The sequence below is a fragment of the Hyaena hyaena genome, unplaced genomic scaffold (assembly GCF_003009895.1).
Source record: "Hyaena hyaena isolate Hyena2069 unplaced genomic scaffold, ASM300989v1 scaffold_321, whole genome shotgun sequence".
NCBI lineage: Eukaryota > Metazoa > Chordata > Mammalia > Carnivora > Hyaenidae > Hyaena > Hyaena hyaena.
The window spans coordinates 868,597-890,363 of NW_024080953.1; the positions used below are offsets into that span (position 1 = coordinate 868,597).

General features: G+C 35.5%; 1 protein-coding gene across 1 annotated transcript in view; it reads right to left on the reverse strand.

Annotated features, from left to right (window-relative positions):
- Positions 1 to 18,275, reverse strand: part of STXBP5L (syntaxin binding protein 5 like) — a 360,126-nt gene extending 341,851 nt beyond the window's left edge. The window contains exons 1-2 of the mRNA XM_039248873.1: positions 18,226 to 18,275; positions 16,981 to 17,177 (exon numbers count right to left, since the gene is read on the reverse strand). Coding sequence (XP_039104804.1) covers positions 16,981 to 17,169 — 189 coding nt within the window. The 5' untranslated portion in view covers positions 17,170 to 17,177; positions 18,226 to 18,275. The remainder of the gene's footprint in view (positions 1 to 16,980; positions 17,178 to 18,225) is intronic.
- Positions 18,276 to 21,767: the final 3,492 nt, after the last annotated feature.

The following is a 21,767-nucleotide window of genomic DNA, read 5'->3' on the forward strand; positions in this document are numbered from 1 at the left end:
GTTACAAAGCCATTAAATTTATGTAAAGAAAAAATTCATAACATAAAAAAAGTTTATCTTCTAATGTTAACCCAAAAAACCTAGGATGTAAAATTCTATGGAAGATCCATAACATAAGATAGCATAATATCCATTATATAACTGAAATACCAAACAAACAATATACAATGGCCAGACCAGGTACAACAACGGGATTCTGGCCGAGAAACTGCAGCAACCAGCCTACGAAACAAAACCAGGATCCCTGCAGCAACCATTCCAGGAAGCCAAATCACAACTTTACAGTAATCAGCCCAGAACTTCAGGATTTGGTCAATGACTGCCAGGTTCCCTAGTTTTTGCAGACTCCTACCCCCCACACACTTCAAACTCAGTACAAATAAGAGAAACCCAAATATGACTTCCACACTAATCACATAGGATACCCCACTTATAGTTAGCCTGCCTCCAGGTCCCCATACCAGCAATCTCCTATAAAAGCATATCTGAAATCTACCCTTTTTTTTTTTCCACTATAAAACTTTCCCCACTCCCCTACTTGTTTTTGAGTCTTTGCCAAATGCAAGCAATGGTGGCTAACTCCCTCACTATAACAAGCTCTAAACAAATAGGCTCTGTTCTTATCTGAGTGGTCATTTATTTCCATACAACAAAAACTAAACATAAAAAATACTGAAATAAAATACACCCAAAAAGTACCTAATTGTTATCTGTATCTGAATATTTGATGCATGGATAATTTCAGAATGTTTTTCTCTCTACCCTGTTGTATTTTCTGTGATGAGCATATCTATATTTTTAATGGAAATGTAATTTTTCAATAAAAATATTGGATGGAATACTATACAGTAATAAAAAGGGGGGAAATTACTGATACATTCAACTTGGCAGAAAAATCTCAAAAACATTACATTGCATGAAAGACACACCCACAATACATATTGTAAGATTCTATTTATATGAAGTCTGAGAACAAACAATACTAAATCATGATAAAAACTAAGAACTCATTGCCTCAGGAAAGGTGTGGAAGGGGGAAATTAACTGGAAAGGAGCAGGAAGAAACTTTAAGAAATATAAGGTATTCTATATCATATTTTGATGGCTACATGGATATATATAACTTTCAAAACTCATTAAACTGAGTATTTAAAACCTGTGAGTTTTATTATGCATAAATTACACCTCAAATTCTTCCTTCCTTGTTCTTCCCCACTTTGTTTTCAGTTGTCAACTCTCAAGTGTTTACCTCTTAGACTGTATCCTCTCAATATTTATCTTTTACTCCAAGTTTTTAATCTTATAGCTCTCCTCAGCATAAAATACATGGGTATTGTGAAAGTTAAAATTAAATAAATTTTTTATGATAAATGTATAATCCTGCTTTGTGTGAAGGCAGAAATTAGTTATCAGAGAATAAGAAAGCTTGATTTGAAGATAATTCATTGAAGATTACACTGAGCAGATCAAGATTAAACATTTTTCAATCCTTTTAAAGAAAAATTGATAATAAAAGAGAAATAGTGATTTAAAGAACTATTTTGGTATATTGATAGTCTCAATAAGAGTATTAGACTTGTTAGGAGAATAAAATTTTAGCAAAAGAAATATGTTTTAAATATCTTCCAGGTTCTATTATTTTAGAACAAAAGAGCTTATAGCGAAGAGAATATAAATAGAAGTTAATATAAATGAAGGACAAAGAGCAAATACACTAAAAAATGATTTAAAAAAAAAAAGAAGTACAAGGTAAAGAGTAAGAAAGGGCAAAGGATCAAAGAACTTTCATAAAAGTTAAAAAATGAATTAAATACATTTGATGCAAATCATTAATCACATAAAAATAAAAATGGTTCATTTAGTGTATTCTGGCCTTGCAAATTCAAAAAAATGATGGCCCAATTACAAAATGCCTAGTATAGAGTTATATATAAAATAGGCCTTCAATAAATAATAAGTACATAGTAAGTAATATACGTAAGTAAATGAATTCACCTAACACCTATGTTGAATAACTGTCAAAACACAAAAGTATTGTATATTACCTCAAATTGCAAAGAAATTTTGTTTAAGATAGAACTAGAAAACGCAAAGAAAAATTCAATAAACTACCTAAGGATGGAAGAGAATCACAGTAAGGAACCTTCTGAATTATGTAAGTAACCAATAAAAATAATGTATAGATTATTTATAAATGGAACTCTCAATAAACCAAAGTATGTTCCTCATCAGTATTCTGTTTCTCTCCTGATTGCCCTCAAATCCAGTTCTTCAAGTATATTTAGCCTATTAACCGAGGTCTTGGATATCCTATAACTTAGAAGAAATCTAAGTAAGAAAATAGAGTTGACTAATCCACTTTTAGCATCTTGCTATATAATCCTAAGTACTATAGAGTCTTTGTCAAATGAATATTTTATTTTTTCATTGCTTTTAAATATTCACTTAAAAGAAGAGACATGTAAAAACTGGATCCCATCCTAATCCTTCCAATAACTTATGTCATAGATAAAAAATACCATTCAACACAACCAAAAGAATCAACTCCAGTCTTATTTTCACATTTTCTTTTTTTAATTAATTAACTTATTTTGAGAGACAGAGACAGTGCAAGTGGGGGAGGGGGAGAGAGAAAGAGAGAGAGGATGCCAAGCAAGCTCTGTGCTGTCAGTAGAGCCCAATGTGGGGCTTGAACCAACAAAACTGTGACATGACCTGAGCTGAAACCAAGAGTTGGACTCTTAACCGACTGAATCACCCAGGCGCCCCTAATTTTCACATCTTCTATGTTTTTTTAAATATTTTCCTCTTTTCAATATTCTAAGGGAAATCTACCCCCACAAAAGCATCATGAAGTAGGAATAGCTTGGGCTAACTTAAAAATATCATTTTTCCAATTCCTTAAAAGATGGAACCATCTCTAGAAAACAAATTTTAAAACTCTAAAGTCTATTTTTCAACTTGTGGTACTCTGAACAACCCACGTACTTCCTCACATATAGTCTAACAGTTCAGAAAGGAAACAGGCAAAGAATTTTGTTTTCAGCAACATACAAAAAAGCATAGGATACCTGATCTTTAAAACAAAATGAAACAAAACAAAATAAAACTCTGTGACTTTACATGCTTTGAATTACAGGTAACTTGGGGAGCCTGGGTGGCTCGGTAGGTTAAGTGTCTGACTTCAGCTCAGGTCATGATCTCACAGTTCGTGGGTTCAAGCCCCGAGTCAGGCTCTATGCTGAACGCTTGCTCAGAACCTGGAGTCTGCTTCAGATTCTGTGTCCTTCTCTCTCTCTGTATAAATAAATGTAAAAAAAATTACAGATAACTTGAACCCAGATGAAAATGCAGTGTGAACCTTATTGTGTTCCCAATCCAAACAAATCAATTACAAAAATAAATTATGGAGCAACTGAGGAAATGTAAACATTAACCACATATTAGAGTGTATAAAGAAATTCTGTTAATGATCTAAAAAACATTTTTTTACATTTATTTATTTTTGAGAGACAGAGTGAGACAGTACATGAGTGGGGAAGGGACAGAGATAGAAAAACCACAATACATCATCCAGGACACTCAACCGACTGAGCCACCCAGAAGCCCCTGTTAATGTTTATAGATGTATGATGGTACTGGAGATTTTTTAAGAAAAAAGGAGGAAAAGTTTATATTTTTTAAAAGGAGAAAAGGAGGGAGTTCTTATCTGATTTCAAAAGTTTTTACAGATGAAATGGCATAATGTCTGAGATTTACATTAAAACAATGAAATGACAGATCAAGATTTGCAAAATTGATAATTATTGAAAGTAGGAGTTCATTATACTATTCTCTCTGTTCTTTTTATTTTCCATAAAGTAACTAAAAATAAAAGAGATAAGTGAAGGTAAGAACATCTTTGTGGCAAGCAAAATAATAGTTCCCTAAAGCATCTGTGAATATGTAGCTTTTATGGCAAGGGGGAATCAAGGTTGCAGATGCAATGAAGATTACTGATCAGTAGATTGAAAAGGGGAGATTAATCTGGATTATCCTAGTGGGCCCAATGTAATCATAAAGATCTTTAAATATGGAAGAGGGAAGCAGAAAAGTTAGTGTCATAGTGATGCAATGTGAGAAAGATTCAACTAGCTAATTTTGGGAAGAAGACAGAATTGCAAGCAGCCTCTAGAAGCCAGAAAGAAAGAAAACACTCTCCTAGAGCCTCCAGAAAGAGATGCAACCCTACCAACACCTTGATTTTAGCCCAGTGATATCCATATCAGTCTTCCGACCTCCAGAACTATAAGCTGATAAATTTGTGTTGCTTTAAGCTGCTAAGTTTTTGATAATTTGTTACAGCAGAAATAGGAAACTAGAAGATTTATCAATTCTATTTATAGAATTAGAAATAGGAATAGAAATTTAAATGCAATGCAATGTATTTTCTAGTAGACTACTGCAATACTCTAGTAGAATCTCATATTTTTATTTACCCGAGAGGATGTTAAAGCAGTTTGCTGAGAATTCAAATGAAATATGAATCAAGTAAAGAAAAAATTTACTCATCAAGTAAAGAAAAAATTTCCAGATCAGAGACCTTTACTTTAAAGGGAATGAATATCTTTCCTCTATTCCTCTATTCCCCACTCTACTACACTTCCCATTCTGGTAGCCTCAACTTCTTTTCTATGGCTCAACTATATTATCTCCACTACAATATACCAAAATGATATCAATATCTACCATCACTGCTACTTTCCTACCACTTGTCTCCTTACACACCTACTCTTAAAGTACTGATTCTATCAACTCTATTCCCTATTATAGTGTGACCTTAATTTTATCCATTATCTTACTGAAAATATTTTACCCTAATCATTTCCTCCTGGTCTAAATGGGCTCTCTCAGCTCTGGTTTGTTTTTAATTTGTTTGCTTTGTTTTCATCATCCTTGACATTTTTGCAATGCTGAGACAAGAAAGCATCAGATTATTTACCTCTACTCTTGAGCTTTCCTCTTATTCTGCTTATTCCTCCTATATCTTCTTTTTTAGGCTTACATTTCTCATTTACTCAGGTGTTTGTTTACAAACTGTAAGCATTTCCCTCAGATTCAATCCAACTTCTCAACTGATTATGATACTAATGATTTTCAAACATTTTTGGTTTGCAGATTTATAGACAGGTGTTTAGTCAATTATAATAAATAAATTAGACTAAACATTAAGCAATCCAATTAATTTTCTTGACCGTCTAATTTTATTGTGTACACTTAGGTAAAGTACTAGTTTCTAATGCTACCAAAATTTATAGATGCTTAGCAAAGCAGAAAAAATTTTAAAAAATAACAGTGTTCTCTAACTACAAATCCTTACCTTTTGAATCCAGGTATCAAATCTACACCTAAAACCATCATCATTACATAATGATCAATTTTATTTATAATGAAATGTATATATCCTAATATGATGATGTTTTTATGCTATTTTCAATCCAAGAAATACTTACTGGATACATATAATCCAATTATAAGATACCTAAAATTAAAACTTTAATTATATTTGTATTCAAATTCATCATATTGATTATACACAATTATACTCAAAATAATTCTATATACTATCAATATCAACTGGTAATTTTAAACCTCCAATAGAACTAAAATCATTCTCTTCTTCTAGTATCTTAAATAGGTCCAGAAAATATCATTAACTGATTTTGTAAAATAAATCAACCAAAAAGTATTATTTCACTCTTATTATAGTCAGGTGAGAATGGTTTATGTACTATCATTTTTAATATTGTATACTAAATATTATTTGAGAAATAAACTTATTAAAATATCTTCTCATATTCTTTCAGTGACTATGAATATTCCATTTAACCAGGCCTCTACAAAGATATCACTGTGGACCTTTATGTACTTTCTGGAGACCTTGTAGTCTATTTTTTACAACTACTTTGTCCAAAACCTTTAAAAATGCTTTCTATTTTTGGCTTTCTAAAACTTAACAATTTTTTAAATTTTTAATGTTTTTTTAATTTTTAATGTTTTTATTTATTTTTGAGATAGAGAGAGACAGAGCATGAGAGGGGGAGGGACAGAGAGTGAGGGAGACACAGAATCCAAAGGAGGCTCCAGGCTCTGAGCTGTCAGCATGGAGCCCGATGCGGGGCTCGAACCCATGAATGTAAGATCATGACCTGAGCCGAAGTCGGAGGCTTAACCGACTAAGCCACCCAGGCGCCCCTAAAACTTAATCATTGATTTTCTAACACTTCTTATCAATAAATTTTAGAATTACTTAGAAAGTGAGGAATGAGTTCCCAGTATATTATATGCATTAAGAGATTAGCCTTTCAAATATTAAAAAGATGTTTAAATTTATCTTCTTTAAATAGAGCATTATAGCTATAACCAAATTCTTTTACAAAGATCATTATTTTAACAAGTAGGAACAAAAAACTCAGTTTTCTCGAATACAACAAAAATTCAATTTAAAGCTTAAAACAGGACTTCTACTTGAAATCTTTAATGAATACAAAGTTATTGCTAACAAATTAATATGTAAATGATGTACAGAATTATAATATGGGAAAGAAATACAATTATTCTATCATTAAAAGTAAACTATGTAACAGTTAACCCTACGATTTTTTGCAGGCAATCTTCTGGTGAAGGCAGAAGGGGGTCTACAGCAATACACTAAACGTTAAGAAATAGGAATTTGGTTTAATCATTAGTAATAATCCTACAGATAAACAAACTTGGAAATTATGTAAGTTTTTAAATTAGTTCTATATTGAAATATATACAAAGTATGCTAGCACTATTACATATTATATATATATATGTATATATATATATATATTTAGTTGAAGTATAATTAACATAGTGTTGTTAGTTTCAGGTATACAATATGATTCAGCAATTCCATACGTTATTCAGTGCTCATCACAGTAAATGTATTCTTAATCTCCTCTATCTATTTCACCCATCCCCTCACCAACCTCCCCTCTGGCAACTTCCAGTTTGTTCTCTGTATTTTAGAATCTGTTTTTCTTTTGCCTTTTTCTTAGTTTCTTTCTTGAATTCCATACATAAGTAAAATCATATAGCATCTGTCTTTCTCTGCCTGATTTACTTCACTTAGCATTATACCTTCTAGGTCCCTCCATGTTGTTGCAAATGGCAAGATCTCATTTTTTTTATGGCTGAATAATATTCCATTATATATGCATGCCACATCTTCCTTACCCTTTCATCTATTGATGAACACTTGGGGTCCTTCCATAATTTGGCTAGTATAAATAATGCAACAAACATAAGGGTACATATCTTTTCAAAATAGTGTTATTGTTTTCTCTGCATAAACATCCAGTGATTAAATCACTAGATCATTCTTTCATTTTTAATTTTTTGAGGAACCTCCATACTATTTTCCACAATGGCTGCATCAATTTACATTCCTATCAACCCAGCACACAGGGTCCCTTGTTCTCCATATCCTTCCCAAACCTTGTTATTTCTTATCTTTTTGATTCTTGACATTCTGACAAGGTGGTATCACATTGTGGTTTTGATTTGCATTTCCCTAATGATTAGTGATGTTGAACATCTTTTCATGTCTCTTTTGGCCATTTGTATGTCTTTTTTGGGAAAATGTCATTCAGGTCTTCTGCCCATTTTTCAATCCGTTTATTTGGTTCTTTGGTATTGAGCTGTAGAAGTCCTTTTTTATGTTTTGGAAATTAACCCTTATCAGATATATGATTTGCAAATATTGTCCCATTCAGTAGGTTGATTTGTCATGTTGCTGATAGCTTCCTTAACTGTACAAAAGCTTTTTATTTTGGTTTAGTTCCACTAGTCTAATTTTGCTTCTGTTTCCCTTGCCTTCGTGTATGGTATAAGAAAATATTCCAGTTTCATTCTTTTGCATGTAGATGCCCAGTTTTCCCAGAACCATTTCTTGAAGAGACAGTCTTTGTATATTCTTGCCTACTCTCTCACAGATTAATTGACCATGTATGTGTGGGTTTATTTCTGGGTTTTCTATTCCATTTCCTCTCTGTGTCTATTTTGTGCCAGTTATCATACTATTTTGATTAATGGAGTTTTGAAATTGGGATTGTGATTCCTCTACTTTTGTTTTTCTGTCTCAAGATTGATTTTGCTATTCAGGGTCTTTTGTGGTTCTATACAAGCTTTAGTATTATTTGCTCTAATTCTGTGAAAAACTTTGTTGGTATTTTGATAGGGATTGCTAATCTAATGATCTGTAGATTACTTTGAATAGTATGGTTTATTTTAACAAATGGTTCTTCCAATCCATGAGCATGTAATATATTTCCATTTGTTTGTGTCATTTTCAATTTCTTTCATTAGTGTTTTATAGTTTTTGGAGTACAGGTCTTTCACTTTTTAGTTGTTTATTCCCAGGTATTTTATTCTTGGTGTAACTGTAAATAGGATTGTTAATTTCTCTTTCTGCTACTTCACTATTAGTGTATAGAAATACAATAGATTTCCGTATATTAATTTTGTGTCCTGCAATTTTACTGAATTCACTTATCAGTTCTAGTAGTTTTTTGGTGGAGTCTCTCAAGTTTTTATATACAGTATGATGTCATCTGCAAATAGTGACAGTTTTACTTCTTCCTTACCAATTTGGATGCCTTTCATTTCTTCTTCTTGTCTGACTGTGGTAGCTAGAGGAAAAGTTGTTTTTCATTATTGAGTAAGAGCACTATTTGCTTTTAGGAGAAGAACTGCCATACTAAATGAAACCGATAATCCAATTTGCTGACAATATAATAGCACCAAAGGACTTTTTGTAAGAAAATGTGATTTTTCTCTATAGTAACTTAAAAAATTTATGAACATACTTCCTACAAGTCTATAATACCTTACATGAGCCTATACCTGCACCCTTATGCTCTTAGGATAAACAAAGTAGAGAGCCTAGCGTAACTGAATAACCTGGCTTTTGTTTCTGATTTTTTTTAAGTTTATTTTTTTGACAGAGATAGAGACAACACAACTTGGGGAGAGGCAGAGAGACAGGGAACGGGAGAAAATCCCACACAGGCTCCATGCTGCCAGCACAGAGTGCAACATGGGGCTCAAACCCATGAAACCATGAGATCATGACCTGAGCCAAAACCAAGCGCCTGATGTTTAACAGACTGAGCCACCCAGGTACCCTTGTTGCTGATTCTTTAAGAAATTAATTTTAATCATTTGATTCTTAAATTTGTTACCATCTCAACCCTAGTAAGGTAGGTTAAGTCTTCTGGTTTACCTCCATTCCTATTCTTAAAAATACCTACCCTCAACTGTCCATTTCGATGACAGAAACATGAAGTTATTGTCAGATGCTTTATCCATAATAAGTTATCCTACTATGTCAACTATATTACCTTTTATAATACTAATTATAGCACAGAATGAGACAAGTCCACACATCTCAGGGAATATTATAATGAATGAAAATTGCAAATATGTAGAACTGTGCTCACAGTCTTGTGCCAAACTCAGTTACAAAATCTCCCAAGTAAAGATACGTGAAATTAGAAGAATGTGGAGACAATGGGAAACCTGAAGAAAAGATAATAATCAGGAAAACCTAGGCACTTGACCTCCTTCAGCTTTCCGGGGTCCTGGAAAGCCTAATTATCCACAGTCCACACCATGTTTCTGACTTTATACTTATATATCTGGGAAGATCTGATGTTATATCTGGTATAAGCATCATGATTACAAAACCATTTCCTTGCAGAAGTTACACTAGTTATCTGCAAGTTGGCTCTGACACTATGACCTTTTTATAAAAATAGCTTACAAATGTTAATGAATATTGAGTTGGCTATTTTAAGAGTTTATTCAAAACTTAAGGAATTATGCCATCTGGTTCTAGTGATAGATTTCTTTTTGTCTATTTTGTTAATTAGGTCTAGATCATCCCATATGTTTGTCACTGTCAATCTAGTACTTCTGAATTGTTCCCCTAAAAAGATGATTTAGCAATAAAAATGTTCCTTTTATCTTTCTCAATAAAAACTGAAATTTATTTAATTTTTTAAAAATTTTGTTTAATGTTTATTTCTGAGAAAAAGAGAAACATAGAGCATGTGTGGAGGAGGGACAGAGTGAGAGGGAGACACAGAATCCAAATCTGTCAGCACAGAGCCCAGTGCAGGGCTTGAACTCATGAACTGTGAGATCATAACCTGAACTGAAGTTGGACACTTAACCAACTGAGCCACCCATGTGCCCCAATAAAAACTGAAATTTAATTGAATATTTTTTTTAATGTTTTTATTTATTTTTGAGAGAGAGAGACAGCGTGAGGAGGGGAGGGTCAGAGAGAGAGGGAGACACAGAATCTGAAGCAGGCTCCAGGCTCTGAGATGACTGTCAGCACAGAGCCCGACGCAGGGCTCGAATCCACGAACCGTGAGATCATGACCTGAGCTGAAGCCAGATGCTCAACCGACTGAGCCACCCAGGTGCACCTTAATTGAATATTTCTACAATCTTCTTTTTCTATGTCTTTTTGAAAATTGTATACTATATTCCTAAAATGGTGTCACTTTCACTGAATAGTTTCCTTGTCTTCATGTAATATAAATTTATTCCATAAAAGCCTTTTCCAAGATGCTGTTCAAAATAATACCTAGTTTGCTTTTAATACATCATTCTATTACCTTCCCTGTTCTCATTTATTCATTCAAAAAATATTTAATTACCTTATATATGGCAGGCACTGTTCTATGAATTGGTAAGATAGTTGTGAACATAATAAAGCCCTACCCCCATGTTGTTAAATTATGATAGGAGAAGCAAGCAATAAGCAAATAAATATATAATTTAATGGCAGGCAGTTGTGTTATCGAGAAAAAGTAATCAGGATAAGGGCAGCAAGGGGAGAGAATGAGCAGTGGTCAATGAAGATCTCTCTGAGAAGTTAACAATTAGTTAATTTAGAACTAAATAACATAAAGGGAATATGTAATATAATTATTAAGGAGGAAAAGTGTTCTGTTGAAAGGAAAAGCAAATAAAAAAGTCTTGAGGCAGGAATTACGTCTGAGAAACAGTAAGAAAGCCAATGTAGCTGATGCAGAGTAAGTAACAGGAAGTACACTTGAAAATGATTATCTTGTCAGGGCCAGATCATTTGGATCTTTATAAGACATTAATGGGATTTTGTTTTCATTTTTAAGAGAAATAAAAAGTCACTGGAGAGTTTTGAGCAGGAATGGCATAATATGATTTAAATTTTAAAGGGATTCTACTACTTATTATGAAAGAGGAGCCTGAGAGAGAACAGAGAAAATACCTAGAAAGCTACTGAGTAATAGTAGTCCAGGCAAAAGATGTGGTGGTAAAGAAATGAAATCAGACTTAGGATTTATTTTGAATACATCAACAAAATAGTCAACAAAATAGTCTATTTTTTGGAACTCCCTATGTTTTCTAAGGAATTAACCATGTTGTCTTTTCTAATAAGTTAGGAAGATAAAGCAGAAAAATACTAGACTTAATAATGGAAGAATAGAGCATTAAACTTAGTATGCCTCCTACCAACAAGAAGACCTAAGGATACCACTTAAAATCTCTGGTTTCTGATGTCTTATCAGTAAAATAAAAATAATTACATTTTCCTTGCCTTCTTTATAGGACTATTCTGAAGGTAAAATGGAAGATCTTACAAACGAAGCTAAATTTAACTTAACCAACTCACTAGATTAGCAAAAACTTTCCATTCTCCTTGTTAAACATGGATTAACATTAATGGTTCACTGAATACTTGAAACTAGTAAACTCTAGCTTAAATACTCAGGCTTTACTACTCCCAGCCTAATTAGATGTGGGTCAATTAACTATAGGGATGAAGATAGATTGATAGATTTTTTTATACACACACACATCTATATATATATTATGTGTGTGTATACACTCACCTATACTTTATATATATGTATATACAGTTGACACTTGAACGACATGAGTATGAACTGCATGGGTCCACTGATGCTTGGAATTTTTTTTCGATAAATACATATTACTATATATGTATTTTTACTTCCTTATGATTTTCTTTTTTTTTTTTTAATATTTTTATTTATTTCTAGGAGAGAGAGAGAGAGAGAGATAGACAGCGTGAGCAGGGGAGGGTCAGAGAGAGAGGGAGTCACAGACTGAAACAGGCTCCAGGCTCTGAGCTGGCAGTCAGCACAGAGCCCGACGCGGGGCTCGAACCCACAACCGCGAGATCATGACCTAAGCGAAAGTCAGACGCTTAACCGACTAAGCCACCCAGGCGCCCCTCCTTATGATTTTCTTAATAACATTTTCTTTTCTCTAGCTTATTGTAAATATACACTGTATAATACATATACAAACTATATGTATTAATCAACTTTATGTTATCAGTAAGCCTTCTGGTCAACAGTAGACTGTAGTTAAGTTATGGGGAGACAAAGTTTTTAAGGAGTTAAGTTTTGGGGGAGTAGAATATATACAGATATTCAATCATGTGCAGTTCCACACCTTTAAACCCCCCCCCACATTGTTCAAGGGTCAACTATATATTCATCATGTGTATAAACTGCCAGATAATACATATATATCATCTAAAAGGACTTGACATTTTTCTTCAAAAGCAAAGAAATTCTTATTCTACTTTAAATAAGTTAAAACCATAAATTATACATAATGAATTTGGGATGGTTTATGGAAGAAAAGTCCACACAGAATTCCAATTACAGAACCAATACTCAACAACAACAACAAAAATCTTGTTCATTTATCAAGTGGTCTCTACATTGAAGTATATACATTTTCAGTTAAAATAAAATGTTTAAGACATATATCTTTATTAATGACTTTCTGCTTTAATCAACCAGCCATGTATATACTGTTTAATTCATAAAGTATATTAGGTGCCTACTGTAATCATTCTCAATACTGACTGTGTATCAGAATCTCCTGGGGGGCCTTTTCAAAAAATGCAAGTGCCTAGACCCCATCCCTAGATGTGGATTCTCTAAAATGAGTGGAGGTAGAAATCTTTCTTTTACACAGAATTGAGAACCACTGGTATACTAGGTAGTAAGCAGCCTAGTAATGGTAAGGAAACAAAATATATTTGCCTCTCATAGAGCTGACAATATAAGGACAATGACCGAAAAATAAATTTTCTAATCATAGTAAGGTGCTAAATTCACACTATAGGAATATTCCAGGTGCTATAGGAAAAAAGAAGAAGAAAAAAAAAACTAATTCTGCTTACTCTGGCAGTAAAAGAGGAAGGCAGTGGTCAGAATTGTTTTCATGGAGATGATATTTTAACTATGAGATAAAATGTAACTAGGAATTCTCCAATTTTATTAAAGCTGGAAAGGATATTCTAGTCAAAGCAACAGATCAAGGAAAGGCATTGAAATATGAGAAAATACAGTGCTTTCAGGGAATGCAATATGCTTAGGAAATCAAGGAAATGAGAATGGAGAGGTAAATAAGAGCTTTATCTTGATATAGATCAAGTTAAGCACCTTGACATTTTTTGTATAGAGTAGTTTCAAATTGTGTTTCACAGTATTCAAGTTCAGAAAAGGCTCTTCATGTATTTCATAAATATCTGAATAACATGGGCATTCAAATGCATACATACTGAACTTAGATTGCAATAAACTCATGTATTAACTTGTTTTTTGATAAACTTGAACCAAATTTTCTTCTACCATTTCTGTTTTTGAACTTCTTATACATTTGTCATTGTTTTATAAGGCCAGCAAAAGTCCTACCACCTGACAGGGATAATATTATACAACAAAAACCAAATATTAAATACAAGATTTTTATTGAATATCTGTATAATTTATTATTATAATTTATTTTTAAATGTATGCCAATAAGGTATATTTATTTGTTTTAATAGAGGTTATTTACTGGGTATGACATGGGGCTTTTATAGAGCATCATTGCTCTAGGGAAATGAACATACAATTTTTAGCAGGAAAATGAAATAATTAACATTAAAGTTCAGATATAACCTTTATTATAACAAAATAAATTGGAGTAGGGTAAAAGTAGAGGTAAGATAAGGTAGGAAGTGATTTCAAGAGACTAACTAAGAAAATATGATAGAATGAACAGGTACTGGAGATGGTGAAAAGGGAATAAATTTCAGAAATACAAAGGAAATTGAATAGATAGGATTTGGTGACTGATCAGATAATAGAGAGGAGGATGGCTTTCAAATGAGCAGATTACAGATTTATACTTTGATTTTGATCATGTGGAAAAGGTACAAGTACCCAAAAGGTGCCAACTTCTTAGTGCTCAGAATAGAATGTTCTTTGCACATTCCATTAGTGAGTCCAAATGAAGTCCCCATTTTAGTAACAGTCCTAATTTTGGAATTTTCTTAATCCATTTTTATATATTTTATTATAGTCCAGGTAACCTAAAGTACAATCATAAAATCACTTTTAAAAATTAAGTATATTGCTATCCAAAGATGCCATAGTATTTTCCCCATTTAGTAACCTTTCAGTATTATTAATGTTCCACTTATACAGCTATCTATCCTCCTAATTTCTTTGAAAGTATAATTTTGTTACCTATATTATTATAACCCACTGGTTATAGTCATTCCACCAAGAATAATGTGATTTAAAAGTTTTAAGAATATAAAAATACATATTTTAACATCTTTTCCAAATTTATACATTGCCTTCACCTAATTATCTTGTTTGATCTTCCCAATAACCCTCGTAGGTCAGAAGAGCAGAAATGCTTATTACCATACTACAGATGAGAAAATCAAGGCTCAAGGCAGATCAATGGCTTGCCCAAGATTACGTGGTTAGCAAGTGAGAGAGCTTTAAATAAAATACAATCTAATTCCTAGGCCAGTGTTCTTCCTACCATGCCATATGTTTTTGAAGTAATGCATATTTAACTTTTGCCACTTCTCATGACTATTTCCTGTCTGAATAAATAGGAAGACAACTATATATCTCCCACTTTCCTCTCTTCCATTCACTCATTTCCCCTGAAATTTTTAATTTAAACCTCCTCTACCAGATTTAAAACCTCAACAGTCCAAGGCTACTCTGTTTCAGAGGTCTACCATTTCTATAACAATTTTATCTTTCTAAAACTCTCCTGCCTCACATTCATGAACTAAGAGATTTTGGAAATTTTTTCAGAATCTTAGAATGGAAAAGTAGGGGCGCCTGGGTGGCTTAGTCAGTTAAGCGTCCGACTTTGGCTTAGGTCATGATCTCGCGGTTCGTGGGTTCGAGCCCCGCGTCGGGCTCTGTGCTGACTGCCAGCCCAGAGCCTGGAGCCTGTTTCAGTCTGTGACTCCCTCTCTCTCTGACCCTCCCCTATTCACTCTCTCTCTCTCTCTCTCTCCTAGAAATAAATAAAACATTAAAAAAAAAAAAGAATGGGAAAGTAATACACCAAATATTAGATAATCATAGAATTATTCTCCTAACTAGCAGTTAAAATTTGAGCCCCTAAGACCCTTTCCCATATTTCTTTCATGACCAATATTAAGCCCCTGATCTGACAATATATCCATTATTCCTTTTTTTTTTTTTTAATGTTTATTTCTGAGAGATACAGAGCACGAACAGGGGAGGGGCAGAGATAGAGGGAGACACAGAATCCAAAGCAGGCTCTGGGCTCTGAGCTGTCAGCACAAAACCCCACACAGGGCCCAAACCCATGAACCAAACTGCAAGATCATGACCTGAGCCAAAGTTGGAGGCTCAATTGACTGAGCCACCCAGGCAATCCTATTATTTCAAATTGAGAATGTAATTATATATAACTTTGTATGCAAAACTGTATGCATGCAAACTTCACAGAGTAGAATTATATCTTTTAATCTAATTCTAAATACACTCACTGTTAAATAAATTAATACATAATGTTTTAATAAATACAGGTTTAATGTTTTTATAATGATCCTACCAAGAATAGCAAATAAGACAATAATTTAAACTTACCCCATTATATATGTTATTTACTATAAAAACAATTTTAATAATTTCAAAAAATTCTTTTGAAGTACCAAAACATTTAATAATTTCTGTGATTTCAAAAATTTATGATTTGTTCTAATGTATTCCAACACATTTTAAAACTATGTTCATCAATATCATACGAATGACTTAGATTTTTAATTCTACATGGAAGTCAAGAGCACATTCCTAGGCTAACTTCTCCCCCCCCCAAAGAAAACAATAAAAATATAAACTACTTTATGTCAGAAAATATAACAATATCTATATAGTAACAAAATGTTTGTTTTGAAAATTCTCATCTCTCCCCATCAGAAACTAGAAACTCTTTCGCTTATTCATTAGAAGTTGAACATTCCAGTATAATTATCCAAAATGTTTCCTCACTAAACCAGAACAGAGGTTATTTTTCTTACAAGGATTAAGTCCATGGATTTGTTTAAAAATTTAAGAATACGAGGTTGTTTTCATATAGAATTTTAAATAATGAATTTAAAACAATACTGTTAGGTCTTTTAAAATGGATGTGTTCATTTACCTATTACTTCTAGCAACATCTTAATAGTTGTAATCATTTTATACTGCACAGTGAAATAAAAGAACAATTAGTTTCTCTGAATGTCAACATGGAATTAACCAGAATGATTATTACATTAAAAATGTGTCCACAATTTGGGTCTTGACATTGCAAATTCTACTTTTTATGTTTGCTTATTTCCACTTTAAATCACCATTGCTTTTTAAATTGATGCTGAAGTCGATGCCTAGAATATCTTTATTAATTCAAACATCTATCTATAGAGTTCTCTCCCCAGGACTGCCTGATGCTGGCATCTCAACAATTTCCAGTCCCTGGTGAGTCGTTTGTTTTGTTTTGTTTTAATGATTCTTTCCTCACAACAGTGAAATAACGAAATAATGGGCTTTAAGCCAATTCGAAACTTACCTTGCAAATCTGGAAATACTCTGAAGTCAGGGTTTCCTGAATCTCCTCTTTGAGAACCCCTGCAGTCCCTCCTGGATGTACGGAACCACTTCCAGCCCCGCCACCGCTGTTACTGCCACTGCTGCTACCACTGCCAGGGGAGGAGGCAGTTAAGCCATCCAAAACTTTTCGGAAATTAAACTTCTTCATTTTAAAAACTGTTGAGAAATTCAAAGGAAAGGTCACTTAATACATGGACTTATACACGAGTAAAAGTGTTAAGATTTTCATATTAGTCAAGGCAGTAGCCAGTCCCCATTTTACGAGCATTGGCTACAAATGACTAATAAAAAGAGAGAGAGAGGGCGAGAGAGTGAGGCTTCATTTTGTCAAATTTTAATTCTAAGAACATCCTTTAAAAAGAAATAATAAAATATAGCTCTAAAGGCAAGAGTACTTCCTCCTCATACATCAAATTTTCAAGGGCTTTATCCCCAGCTGTAGCTACGCTTTATCAGCAGTGGGGTAAAAATAAAAGGCAGTGTCATCATCGTCATTAGCATTATATCATCATTATTATTATACAATCAAGCCGGAGTCCAACAGACCAAGACTCTGTCTCTCTTAAGGGCGGGCTTTCTTTCTAAAGATTCAGCCCAGAATATTTTCAGAAAAACGATATTGGGGTTGGGCGGTGGGAAAGCGGGTATTTACTCTGCTACCACCTTCTGGACTCTCCCTCCTCATCTTCAACACTTCCTTCTTCTCAGTAGGTAATGAAGGGGAGGCTTTTTTCCATTTCTCACCCCCCAATAGCCGGACCCCAAAACATCTGCGGGTGACCCACAGCAACAGCAGACGGGAGGGGCGAGCAGTGGCGCCCGCTGCCTCCGCTTCTCTCTTCGCCTCCCCCTTCCCCCCCCCCCCAGCGTCTTCAGCCCTCCTCCGTCTTCTCCCCCTTCTTTCCCCCCCACCCACTCTGCCCTCAGCCGCCGCCGCGCTCGCCCGCCCGTCCGCTCTCCCCGCAGCACCGCGGCGGCTCCTGGGGGACGTGAGGCAGTGTCGGCGACAGCTGCGGCCCAAGTCCCGCCTCAGCCTGCTGGGCGCGCAGAGCCACCGCTCCCGCGGTCCCTACCCGGGCCGAGCGCCTAGGCACCGAGCACACACAAACACCCTCACACAGACTTACGCGCGCCCAGCCGGAGCACACTCAAACACACTCACACAGAAATTCGCGCGCGGGCGCTCACGCTCATGAACACACACAGGTGTGAGGGAGCCTCGGCTGGACAGCGGCGTCGGCGTCCCAGAGGGATGCCTATCTGACTCCAGACTTAGGCACCTTCCTCGGCCGCCACTAGCTGCCAGCCAGCCGGAGAAGCTGAAAGTGCGGAGGGAGGCGGGCTAGCAGGCGTCAGTCCCGTCCGACTGCGGCCGCTTCTCCGGTTCCTCTGGTCGCGGCGCCCGGCGCTCTCCGAGGTCCTAACCAAGCAGGCAGGCTCCAAAGAAGGCTCCGCCCTCCCGCCGTGGGATGCAAGCTCCACCCCCTGGAACGCCCCCTAGCTTGCCCCGCCCCCTCCACTGTAGGCCGCGCGGCGCTGGAGAAAGGGGCGGAGAGTTACGGTACGTCAAAGGGAGGGAACAGCCTCTGCTCCAATCCTAGGCTCCATAGAGTCAAGTTCCGCGGTCGCGAGGCACGGAAGAAATTTAGGGATAGGCCGAAGGAAAAGCCAATGAAAGGGGGAGGGGAGAGTTTAGAAAGGTGGATGAAGTATTTGATTGACGGAGAGATTGGCCAGTATGCTGGGGGGGGGGGGGGGGCATGTTTTGTGAGCTGTAATTGGCGCTACCTGTTGAAGGACGCAAGTGTGAATCAATAGAATGCGTGGAAGTGAGTAAACTTGGGCGCCTTGAGTCCGAGGCTGCTGGAAGGGTTTTCCTAGATCTGACCCTGGAGGATATTATGAACTGGGCAACTGTTTTCTCAGTTTTAACCTCTATTCGCTCTCCAGGTGCATCTATTGGGCTTCCCTCACTGTCCTGCTACTTGCATAATTGCTTAAAAAGTCACCTCTGCCAGAGAGAATTGTATTTCAGTAGACTTTTGGAATATATAGCCTATCAGATCCTAAGGAATCAATTGCTTACCTTGTTCCCTCTAATACGTAGAATTACCCTTTACCCCCATTTTCACATATACACTAAAAAAAAAAAGGAGACATTTGTCTGAGTAAGCCGTGTCAGGAACATGTTTCAAGCTTTCTGAGTCACATTAATCATTTTGAAAGCTACACTATATGGTGCAGGATTAAAAATATATAACAGCATCAGGATGGGAAATTTTGGTACTGAGCCCTGACTTGATACTGAATTGGGGAAAATTCAGACCTCGATTTCTTTATCTCTGAAAATGAAGGGCAGCTCAGGGGGCCGAAGCTAGCTACAGACTTCAATCTGAGCAACACAACAGAGCTCGTTAAATAATCATCTCATATAGTCTTACCTTTTTTAGATCTCCTAGGATGATTTTTTTTTTCTGGTGGAGGAAGAGGATGGGATGAAAGGGAAAACCTGAAAGAGAAGTGATTTGTCCAAGGTCACACAGTAAGAAAATAACAGAGAGGGGGTACAGCCCAGTTTTTCAGATCCTCAGCTCAATGCTCACCCTCTCCTTTTGAAACCTTTCAATGACCCCCAATTGTCACAGTTAGACAGTAACACTATTGAAGGCAGGCATGGAATTATAGATTTCTAGCATCTAGCACAGTGTTTTACATAAAAGAGGCACTTAAAGAATTTTGAATAGTTGGTTTGTTAATGGTTATTAGCAAAAGATTTAAGAAATGATACCCAATTATATCCTATTTGGGAAGGGTAAAAATATGGGTGAAAACAAATGCTACATCTAGTGAAAACTAGTGGATCTTGGTAGGGTTCCAAATACTATATTGGATTACTAACAATATGTACGTTTGTCATTACTCTATTTTTCCTTTTTTTTTCTTCTTTTCTTCCCATCCCATTTCACCTCCAAGAATGGGTGCCTATTAAGACTAAAGAGTTTGAGGGGCGCCTGGGTGGCTTAGTCGGTTAAGCGTCCGACTTTCGCTTAGGTCATGATCTCACGGTTCGTGGGTTCGAGCCCTGCGTCGGGCTCTGTGCTGACTGCCAGCTCAGAGCCTGGAGGCTGTTTCAGAGTCTGTGTCTCCCTCTCTCTCTGACCCTCCCCTGCTCACGCTCTCTCTCTCTCCTAGAAATAAATTAAAAAATATATTTAAAAAAAGACTAAAGAGTTTGCTTTCCTCTTTTATGCCTGTCTTTCCTTCTAAAAAATGGGGGGGAGGGGTGGTGGAGAGGATTACTTTAACTCTTTGAGAAGTAGCATTGTCTAAAACACTGCATTTAGATGCCCTCCTTCCCTTCATCAGAAAGTCTATTGACAATTCCTTAATTTTAAAACAAATGGAAATAAGCCTATAGCAATTGATGGTTTGGTCTTTTGAGGAGAGTGATTCAGCAAAAGGAGATGTAATGTTTACAAGAAAACCCCATAAACCACCCATCACTAACACCACTCTTTGGTGGTGGTTTTATTCTAGGAGGAGAACTGAGAACAAAAAAGGACACAAAACAGATTGACAAAGACTCTACTTTAAGACCCTACAGGGAATTCATTGGCCTACTTGAGTTAAAAAGAGGTGACAGAGTAGATATTCCTTCAGATGGGACAAGAAATTGGAATGGGAAGTGGAAGAAAAGCCAAGTCAGAATATATAAATGTTTCTAACAAATGTTAGAAGCCTTAAAAAAAATATGATTAGAAGGCTGAGATTATGGAATCATTGGGATTATTTTAAATATCTTGGTTCTTTCACAGAGGTATATAGTTATAGTGCCCAGTAAATACTAATTTAAATAAATAACAACAAGTAAAATTTTAACATAATTGCCATCTCGTAGAGTAGGAAACTGTGGACAGAGGATATTGTAATGCCAACTCAAAACTGTGAGCAAAGGATAGAAATGAGCAAAAGACACAGTACATTATTTATGTAATAATGTAATGTGTATATGAGAAGACAGCACAGTTATAGCCTGCAAATCTTACTGGATGAGAGAAGCACAATAACATATCTATGGAAGAAAATTCCATCCTTAATTAATTAAAGAGCAATAAGATGTTATTCTATAAATCATTTGGTAAAGGGAATGACATCAGACCATAAAATATACCTTAAAAATAATGTAGAGAGGGGCGCCTGGGTGGCTCAGTTGGTTAAGCGTCCAACTTCAGCTCAGGTTGTGATCTCACGGTTCGTGGGTTCAAGCCCTGCATTGGACTCTGTGCTGACAGCTAGCTCAGAGCCTGGAGCCTGCTTCCGATTCTATATCTCCTTCTCTCTCTGACCCTCCCCTGCTCATGCTGTCTCTCTCTCTCTCTCTCAGAAATAAGTAAAACATTAAAAAATTTTAAAAAAATAATGTAGAGATCCTTAGAATTGATCCAGATAATAATAAAGGAGAGTTCTACTACAAACTAGAATACATCATTGAGAGGAGTTTCTGATAAGCCACAATATCTTCCCAAAGTGGCAAGTGTGAAGTCTATAAGGAAGAAAAATGGTCTAAGCTTGGTCCTCGGAACAAAATCATCATATTATTTACACAAATCTAATATACTGAAAGGATTTTTAGAACATATGTTAAAAATGTATTATAACTCACTTTAAGGGTTTGCGATCTTTGATTCAAGCCAACAAGGAAGCTAATAGCTGATTTTCCACATCTTCAAAATAACTAACTAATTG